The sequence below is a fragment of the Chiloscyllium plagiosum genome, chromosome 4 (assembly GCF_004010195.1).
Source record: "Chiloscyllium plagiosum isolate BGI_BamShark_2017 chromosome 4, ASM401019v2, whole genome shotgun sequence".
Classification (NCBI taxonomy): domain Eukaryota; kingdom Metazoa; phylum Chordata; class Chondrichthyes; order Orectolobiformes; family Hemiscylliidae; genus Chiloscyllium; species Chiloscyllium plagiosum.
In genome coordinates, this window is record NC_057713.1 from 108,779,570 (window position 1) to 108,789,915 (window position 10,346).

General features: G+C 39.4%; 1 protein-coding gene across 7 annotated transcripts in view; it reads left to right on the top strand.

Moving 5' to 3' along the window:
- Positions 1-6,513, top strand: part of LOC122549307 (transcriptional activator GLI3-like) — a 396,212-nt gene extending 389,699 nt beyond the window's left edge. For all 7 annotated transcript variants that reach the window (XM_043688905.1, XM_043688906.1, XM_043688908.1 and 4 more), the window contains 2 exons: positions 738-1,065; positions 2,782-6,513. In XM_043688905.1, coding sequence (XP_043544840.1) covers positions 738-1,065; positions 2,782-5,153 — 2,700 coding nt within the window. In that variant the 3' untranslated portion in view covers positions 5,154-6,513. The remainder of the gene's footprint in view (positions 1-737; positions 1,066-2,781) is intronic.
- Positions 6,514-10,346: the final 3,833 nt, after the last annotated feature.

Sequence of the window (10,346 nt, forward strand, 5' to 3'; positions counted from 1 at the left end):
TTCTCTTTGTTAAAATCTCTCTCATACTCCTTCATCTTTGCAGATTGCTTTCTCATTGTATTTCTGCCAACTTATTTTTGATGTACATCATATGTCTAACAAGTGCTAAGTACTTTTCTTTTAATTTCAAATTTTATCTAATCTGCCTAAAACCACAATTGTCAATGCAGTCCCGTTATCCTTCCTGGAATATGCTGAAGTTGTAGTGTTTTCATTATCTCTTTAAATTTTCCAGTTGGCGAACTGCAGCACAATTTACCAAATTTTCCTTCCCTTTAATTTAACTAAAAACTCTTACTTTCTTGATATTTTAATTTTCTTTTTCCATTCTTACACTGAAGCTAGGTACATTGCAGTCATAATTTCTGATGTAATTTTCTTATGTTAGGTCACCACATACATTGCTTGACTAGTCAGAACCACATCAAAAGTACAATCTGCCCACTTGTAAAGGCTTGGCACTATTTAGTTCTGGTGGATTTGTGTACAAGTGTAACTCTTAGTATTTTGGCATGTTACTCAGGTTCTGTTACTATTTTACATGAGCTTAGATAATGCACAACTTAGCAACATTTTAAATGTCAGATTCTTATTATTTTATGTGCTAATGTTTTTTTACGTCACTTTCATGAGCACAATAATCAGTTTAGCTTTGTGCTGCATTTACAAAGCTATCGGATTCCCTCATGCATAAAAAACCAAGGCAACTCAGCTGTTCCTTTCTGTCCATCCCACAGACATCTCAGCCAAGCCCTGGTGGTCAGTCTTCATGCAGCAGTGAACCGTCCCCCTTCAGCAACTACTCCAACAGTGGGATCGAGCTTAATCTGAATAGCGGAGGCAGTGTGGGAGATCTCAGTGCCATTGATGAGGCACCAATTATGGACTCTACAGTTTCTACAGCAACTTCAGCATTGGGCCTGCAAGCCAGAAGAAATTTGACAGGGACCAGGTGGATGGAGCAGCTAAAGGTGGAAAGGTTGAAACAAGTCAATGGACTTCTTCCCAGAGTCAACAACATTCCAGCTACCAAAAACACAACCTTGCCTCCTATAACAGGAAGTGGTAAGGAAGAATTAAATTATTCCTTTAAAAGACAGAGAAGAGACAATTATCTGAGCCACAGAATATTGCAGGATATTTAATTATGTTTCATGTTAAAATGGCTGGAGGCCATTGAGAAAAAGTTTTTGAATCAATTGATTCCTGAAACAACTAGCTGGTTTTCTAAAATGACAAATGCTTCTTAATTAATACTGGAAATAATTATCGATTTAGTGATTTCTATATTTTGGTCTTTAAAATGAAAAGAGTAGCAATAATCAAGAAACGCTAAAACTGATCACTTCAGGTATCATAGACTGCAGACAAGTATAAATATTTCCGTATTCTCAGCCTGCTTTTACAACAATTGTCATTGTAGTTTAAAGGAAGAAAAGAACCCTTGAGTTTAATAGATTCCCAGCATGGAAATTTGACTGCCTTACTCTGCTGTCTAAATTGGTGCTTCCTGAAGTTTTCCTAAGATAATGGGTTCCACTTTAACAAACAAAGCTCCCAGTCGACAATCTGACACATTTGCCAATTGGAAGTTTTATGTTTGAAGAAGAAGGAGCATTGACTTTAAGCAGTGAGGTGCAATAAGGAGGCAGTATAAGGATATGCTTATACTGCACTTGACAGTGAGAGTGTTTGCTGCTTTTCGGGATGTCTAACATGCACAGCACTACTCCATCTAACTCATGCAGACAAAATTCTCTCTCAAAAAGTGTCTGAAAGCGATTAATGGATAATTTGCTTACTATCAATGTTTAGCTGGGGCTGATTTGTGGAAAAAAATATTTTTTGTCATCAAAAATGGTTGCAAACCAAAAGGACTTCTGCAGACACGTCCTGTCAAATACTTGTGCCATTTGTTGCAGATGTAAAACGTTTCAGTGTTCTAAATTAAATTGCAACACTTGTATTAAAAAGTGTATTTCCAATTCTGAGAAGGACATTAATACTAGTCCAGGATTCCATTTCCCATAGAAATAAGTTGGATCCATAACACAAATAGAAAAGCTTCATGGTGATTTCTTTTAATGTTCTTTTATTTATGTCAAAGATTCTCTCTGGTTCATTTGTGTTAAGAGGTCTTTCAAATTTGTGGAAGAGCTGACCTAACAAGATTGAAAAATTCCACTCCCAGAATTGACCTTTGGTGGCCTGTTACATGGATGAAGTTTCATAGAATACAGTCCCCACTTCAGTAAATAGAGCCCGACAGCAGTTATAGTGGTAATAGAACTGTTCTCCAATATTTTAGATGACCCTTTGTAGCACAAAATAGTGTACTATTGAGAATTGCCTTTATAGTTGGCATTTAGTTGTACTAGATATGTTGTAGCCTATTGGCAAATAGAGAGCAATTGTAAAGCAATCCAGATGTTTTAATATAGACTTTAAAAGCTGGATTATGGTGGGGAATACTGAGTAATTTGAAGGAAAAGACTGAACTGAAAGGAATGTCTGGTACACATCTGCGAAAGTATACAAGTAATTTTCAAATTAAGTTTGTGCCTGTACTGTTGGGTGAAAGAACCTTTTTTTTAGTTAATTACCCATTATAATTAATTCTTGTCCAGTAGCTCAGGAATTGAAAATTTTTAAAATATTCTTTGCCGTTTTAAGCTCAACTTCCTTCTAACGGTGCATTGAAATTCTCCCAGTTGAACATTAAAGAACACTAGGACTGTCTAAAGATATACTTGCTGATTAAAATCTTGTATTTAAACACAGGTTCTCAGCTGGACAGCTCTAGTGTTGGAGGGTCCATGACTATCCTGCCAAACAGAAATGAACTTTCAAATGCAGAAGTCACAATGTTAAAGAAGCTAAATGAGAGACGTGACAGCACCACCAGTACCATTAGCTCCGCCTACATGAGCAGCCGCAGGTCTTCTGGCATTTCACCATATCTATCAAGTAGAAGGTCCAGTGAGGTCTCCCAGGCTGAAAGCCGACCAAACAACCTGAGTGTTACTGATTCCTACGACCCCATCTCAACAGATGCATCCAGGCGGTCAAGTGATGCCAGCCAATGTGGTGGGCTACCTGGGCTACTGAGCCTTACTCCAGCACAGCATTATCGGCTGAAGGCCAAATATGCTGCAGCCACGGGTGGACCACCACCAACTCCATTGCCGAACATGGAGCGGATGAGCCTAAAGACAAGGATGTCCCTGTTAGGTGACTGCAGAGACAGTCGAGTATTTCCCTTGCCTCAGGCGAATATTTCTCGAAGATGCAGTGATGGGGGACCGAATGGATACGGCCGGAGGCCCTTGTTGCCTCACGATGTACCAGGCAACGGAATAAGAAGAGCCAGTGATCCTGTGAGAACTGTGACGGATCCCCTCTCTTTACCCCGGGTACATCGTTTTAACAGTCTTAACAATGTTAACCCTCTCCCTGTGCCTCCTTCGATGGAACAACGTAATCTCAGTCTTCAGAACTACACTCGATCTGATGGAAACCTCCATCGGAATACCTATTCTCCTTGCCCTCCTAGTATTAGTGAAAATGTTGCCCTGGAGGCCATGGCTATGGAAACTTATGGCCATATTGATGAGGATATCTTGCCAGACGATGTTGTTCAGTACATTAGCTCGCAAAATAATAAAGTAGGCAATCTCTTCCAGAGTGAAATAAATATGTCAAGCCAGGAAACATATGACCATCTGTCAGACCTATCAGCCAATGAATTACAACAAGATATAGCAGGATCCATGCCCTCTTTTGACCAGTCTCATTCAGCGAACCAGCAGTACCACAGCCCACAGATGAACTCTGAAACAAATAAGGATGATCTACCAATTCAATGGAATGAAGTAAGCTCGGGAAGTGTTGACATGTCACCTCAAAAGCAGAAGTATGAGCAGCAAGCTGTGGGTTCAGTGCAGCAAAGTCGGTCACTTGGTATATTTAACACAACAAACCCTCAACAGAACCTGTCAGTGGTTCAACAGAATGTTTTTGCAGGTCAGCCAAATGGTTATCACCAATATATGGAAGAAACTCCATATGGTGTTCAGTACAATATGATGACTACAGGTAACTCTTTGAACCCCTCAACAAGCAAAGGACAGGAGCTTAAACGAAACCCAAGCAGACAGATGTTTGGTTCTGCAGTCATGGATTTCCCTTATGCTGCAAATTTACCAAACCAAGAAGTCGAGCTGAACAGTTCACAAGTTAATAACAGCCAAGCAGGACGCACACTTTCTTCAATGCCAACAGGTCATGAAACCACGAAGATGACCAATGGGATGCAAAACAGAAATATGATGGTGCAGAATTTCATTCAGTGTCAGCAAACTGACAGTCAGCAAATGATGGAAGGGTTACATTTCCATGATATAAATAGACCTGCTCAGACAAATATCAATGGTTCAGGCATCAATGAATCAGGTAATCAGCCATCTCAACCTGCTGTGTTTCTAGGGCTTCATGGTTCTCAACAAATTTCTCATAATCCAGGAAGTCTACAATTCGGATCATATATAGCAAAGGCTCATCAAATATATGCAAATCACAATGCCAACAAACAGCCAAGTCTTTTGGCGAATCGTGCACCACACCAACACAGCAATGTAGGTAATAACCAAATGTCCAGGATGACCAGTATTAAAACAGAGATGCAAGATCAGCAGCAGACCATGCACAATTCGTGCTCCAATTTACAATATTATATCAGTCAAGATTATAATCAAAATTCTAACTTCAAACAACAAGCCATGAAAACTGTCTCATTCACTGGTCAGGAGACTGACTGCCAGCTGCAGCAGGCTGGCCAATCTAAGTCTTCTGAGCTGCTTTCCCCAGGATCCAATCAAGTGACTAGCACTGTTGATAGCAATAGACTAGATACTGTACAGATTGATTTTGATGCAATCCTAGATGATGGAGACCATGGCAGCTTCATTTCAGGAGCCCTGAGTCCAAGCATTCTGCAGAACCTCTCCCAGACTTCTTCTCGCCTCAATACGCCACGTACATCTCTCACATTCCACAGCATGCCTGTGAGCACTACAAATATGGCCATTGGCGACATGACCTCTTTGCTGACTTCACTTGCAGAAGAAAGCAAATTCCTAACAGTTATGCCATAAAGATCTGAACACTGAGTATATGGACAAGGTTCTTTCTTTCTTTAGCCACCAATGTACTTTTTTTTAAAACTATTTCATCCCAGCTAAAGGATGCATTCCATTATATCCCTGTTATGGGATAAAGATGTCTAAATTTGGGTATCCCCACACCATACTTGGAAGTATGTGTTTTCCACTGCAGTGACATTTTGAACTTGAACAACATCAGTGTTTTATTTTATGTTAGCAACTGCGTTTTCTTTACTCTGTTTACTGAAAAAATGAGCTGAGGTAAATGTTTAATATGCATGTTTAGAACACTATATATGGCCAAACGCAAGCACTGTTTCCTGTAGTTATTGTAATGACCACAAGTCTTGTGCATTTTGTCATATGTGTTGGCATTTTCACAAGTGGTGTTTTACCTTGTGGTAGGTTTTTATAAGTGACTGTCCTTGTGAAACTGTTGACTAATATGACCAGCTTTTTAATCAAAGCCAAGAAAAGTCTTTTACTCAGGTAGGTCTTTTAATTGATATTAATAGTCTGTTGACCTACAGATGTTTTAAAACTGATGTGAAGGCTTTGTAGCCAGAATGCTTGACTGTCTTTTTATTGAAGATAATGGGTCAAACAGTTATACTGTTTTAACTTGTTTTATTTGTAATGTTTTCTTTTGTTTTTGTTCAGTTCTGTCAGGAAAGCCATACAGAGACAGGTACTAGTTTTTTAGAACATTTATTTTAGAGTTTATTTGGCTCTATAGTACTGTATGCAACTCTAAAGTAGCTGTGATCATTCTAAGTTAGTTTAGTAAACTTGAACGTATTGGTTGTCCTTCATGAGAAACAGCATGTTATTTGCTGAATGTTTTTAAGGTATGTGCCTTATTTTTTTGTCAGTTTTACACATAGGGACCAACGATACTGCCAAAATTCCGACTTGATAGCTTTGCTTGATGTTAAGCAATTAGCACTCTATTGTTTAGTATTTCATGTTTGAGATGTCACTCGGACAGCTTAGAACTTGTATACTAAAGCTTATTACTACTTTGGTTTAAAACCCTTTACAGTACATCTTGTAAAATATACACAGTACCTTCAATATTTTTCAGTATTTTTTAGATTTTTTTGGTGCAAACATTGATCAAGTGTAATCTTCTTAATGTAAATATCTAGATGTAGAATTAGCAGTGCCATGATGAATTTCATTGATGGTTTTGGCATTTTTAAACACTGCCGAGATTTCAAGTAACTTTTACTCCGACTGAAAACTCTACATCAGTGTATGTGTACATGGTACTTTTGCTTTGAGAACCACTTAGCTGTTGTGCAACTGAGGAACAACTTTGTACCATTTTAATAAAATTCTCATTCTTAAATTTTTAGTCCTTATTTTTAGAAACAACATTCTTAACGGAATTATTCTTAAAAGTACAGAAGTAACTTGGGATATTTTCCCTTTTCTCCCTTTGACATTGAGGAACATAGCTTGCATATTGTTGACGGGTTGGTTGCCAGTAATAATTCAGAAGAAGCAGTCAGGTTCTCATAATCTGTGTAACTGATCTAATGTCACACTTGAAAAGTATCCATTAATTGCAAAGGACTTTAGGATGATTTGACAATGTGAAAAGCAATATATAAATGTACGTTCCTCCTTAAATAAGGAATCCTGCTAAGTTTTAACCAATGCCATTAGTAATGTAACCTTATTATAGAATTGTTGCAGCTGAGGAGGCCATTTAGCACATCATGTTTGCACTAACTCTGTGAATGAGCAACTGCCCTATTGCCATATCACCAGATTCTCCTGGTAACCCTTCTCATTATACTTTTTCAGATATAAGTCCAATTCCCTTCTGAATGCTTTGATTGAATCTGCCTGAGTCACATTCTCAGGCCAAACCTTAAACATTTGCTACATGCAAAGATTTCCATCATATTACATTTGCCTTGTTTACTAATTACTTTAAATCTGCACCCTCTTGTTCTTTGACCCTTTCATGTGTGACAACTTTTTTTTCCTGTATTTACGCTGCCCAGATCCTGCACAATTTTGAATACTTCTTTGTAATCTCCTCTCTTCTACATAATAGGCCACTTTTAAAGTACTGTGTTCAATTCTGTTTGTCCTTCTATAGTAAGACAAATAATCATTGTTAAACCTGAGAGAGTGCAGAAAAGATTTACAATGATGTTGCTGGGACTGGAGGGTTTGAGTTACAGGCAAAGGCTGAAGAGACTGGGGCTGTTTCCCTGCAGTGTCAGAAGCAGAGGGGTGACCTTATAGAGGTTTATAAAGTCATGAGGAGCATGGATAGGGTGAATAACCAAGATCTTTTTCCTCGGGTAAGGGAGTCCAAATCTAGACGGCATAAGTTTAAGATGAGTGGGGAAAGATTTAAAAGGGACATAAGAGGCAACCTTTTCACACAGACGTTGGTGCATATATAGACTGAGCTGCCAGAGGAGGTGGTGAAGGCTGGTACAACATTTAAAAGGCATCTGGGGATGGGTATATGAATAAGAAGGGTGCAGAAGGATGTGGGGCCAAATGCTGGCAAATGGGACGAGATTATTTTAGGATATTTGGTCGACATGGTGTTGGACAGAAAGGTCTGTTTCCGTGCTATACATTTCTACGATTCTATAACTCATTAATCTTCATCTACTTCATCAATGATCTTCCCTCCTCATAAATTCAGAGTTAAAAATCACACAACACCAGAGTAAATCACAAAACCAGAGAACACAGGGGGCTAATACCTTCAACATATTGTCTCGCTATCACCATTGCTAACAGCTAACCCGAGAATTCAACTTTTAAAAAAATGGTTTTGTGATTTACACATGAAAGAAGTGAAACTATCACTGTATTCTAACAGATGAAAGGCTTAACAGACAATCAATTCTTCAATGTATAATTTCAGTTACATTTCACTTCTTTCATGTGTAAATCACGAAACCAGAGAACACAGGGGGCTAATACCTTCAACATATTGTCTCGCTATCACCATTGTTAACAGCTAACCCGAGAATTCAACTTTAAAAAAAAGGGTTTTGTGATTTACACATGAAAGAAGTGAAACTATCACTGTATTCTAATGGATGATAGGCTTAACAGACAATCAATTCTTCAATGTATAATTTCAGTTACATCACACTGCAAATTTTTGCTATAAATTCTGTGTTACGATCGAGCCCTCCACTATCACCTGATGAAGGAGCATCACTCTGAAAGCTAGTGTGCTTCCAATTAAACCTGTTGGACTATAACCTGGTGTTGTGTGATTTTTAATTGTGTACACCCCAGTCCAACACCGGCATCCCCCAATCATAAATTCAGAAGTAGGGATGTTTGCTGATTATTATCCTCTATTCAGCCATTCACAGTTTCTCATATAATGAAGCAATCCATGTTCAAATGAAGCAAAATCTGAGCAACATCTAAACTTGGGCTGATATGTGGCAAGTAACACGAGCCAGGCAATAACCATTTGCAACAAAGAATCCAACCATCTCCCACAAGACTATAATCCATAATCCTCTTTACTTTGCAGAATCCCCTTGAAATTCAATGGTATTATCAATATCCTGAGTGGTACCATTGGATGGAAACTGAAAAAGACCAGCTATATAAATACTGTGACTAAAAGAGCAGGTAGACTCTGGGAACTCTGCAGTGAGTAACTCATCTCCTGACTCCAAAATGCCTTTTCAATGTGTGAATGAAGCACAAAGCAGACAGTGATGGAATAGTCTAAACTAGCCTGGATGAGTGCAGCTCCAACAATACTTGAGTAATTCAGCACCAACCAAGAAAGAACCACCCACTTGATTGGCAACCCATCCACCACCTTAACCATTCACTCCTATGGATGTTGCCTTAGTCTTACCAGACCATAGGGCTGCTCTCTCATTAGGAAGAGCTGCCTGGTGGTGATTTAACCTGAGGGCCAATACACCTCAGATGAGGGGAGAGGTTGAGAAGAGGATCCTTCATGGTCACCTCAGCTGGAGCAGAGATTGAACCCATGCTGTTAGTATCACACTGTTTTGCAAACTAACTGTGCAGCCAATTGAGCTAAACCAACTCCCATCACTGATACAAAGTGACAGCAGTGTATATTTCCTACAGAATGCACTGCAGCAACTCACTATGGCTCCTTCAGCAGCACTTTCCAAATCTCTAGCCTTTATCATCTAGAAGGACAAAGGGCAGCAGATACAGGAACACCACCATCTGCAAAATCCCTTCGAGCAATCCAATCTGCCGGTTTGGAACAGTGCTGCCATTTCTTCACTGTTGCTGGGTTAAAATGCTTTAACTCGCTCCCTATCAGCACAATGGGTGTACAGGCACAAATGGGCTGCAATGTTTCAAGAAAGTGGGTCATCACTACCCTTCCAAGGGCAATTAGGGGTGAGTAATAAATGCTGACTTCATATTTTGTGAATAAAACATTTTCCTATCCATGACAATTCATTATACGTGAACTTTACGAATCGTAAGTTTTAGCCACACAAAGCTGATTTAGTGTTCTAAGCATGTTCCAAGATAACACTGATTAATGAGTTTAATTCAAAATCAAACTTGTTTCTAATGTGTCAAAACATTTGTGATATGATGAGATCTTTAGTGAGAGGTGGTCATGTTTTAAATGAAATGTGAAATGATTTGAAGTTTGTGAGAAGATTTGTAGCTCGGGTGCTCATTGTTGTGGTTCTGTTCGCCAAGCTGGGAATTTGTGTTGCAGACGTTTCGTCCCCTGTCTAGGTGACATCCTCAGTGCTTGGGAGCCTCCTGTGAAGCGCTTCTGTGATGTTTCCTCCGGCATTTATGGTGGTTTGTCTCTGCCGCTTCCGGCTGTCAGTTCCAGCTGTCTGCTGCAGTGGCCGGTATATTGGGTCCAGGTCGATGTGTTTATTGATAGAATCTGTGGATGAGTGCCATGCCTCTAGGAATTCCCTGGCTGTTCTCTGTTTTTGTCTCTGCCGCTTCCGGTTGTCAGTTCCAGCTGTCCCCTGCAGTGGCCGATATATTGGGTATATTGGGTCGTGTTTATTGATAGAATCTGTGGATGAGTGCCATGCCTCTAGGAATTCCCTGGCTGTTCTCTGTTTGGCTTGTTTGGCTTGAGTAGTGTTGTCCCAGTCGAAATCATGTTGCTTGTCATCTGAGTGTGTGGCTACTAAGGATAACTGGTCATGT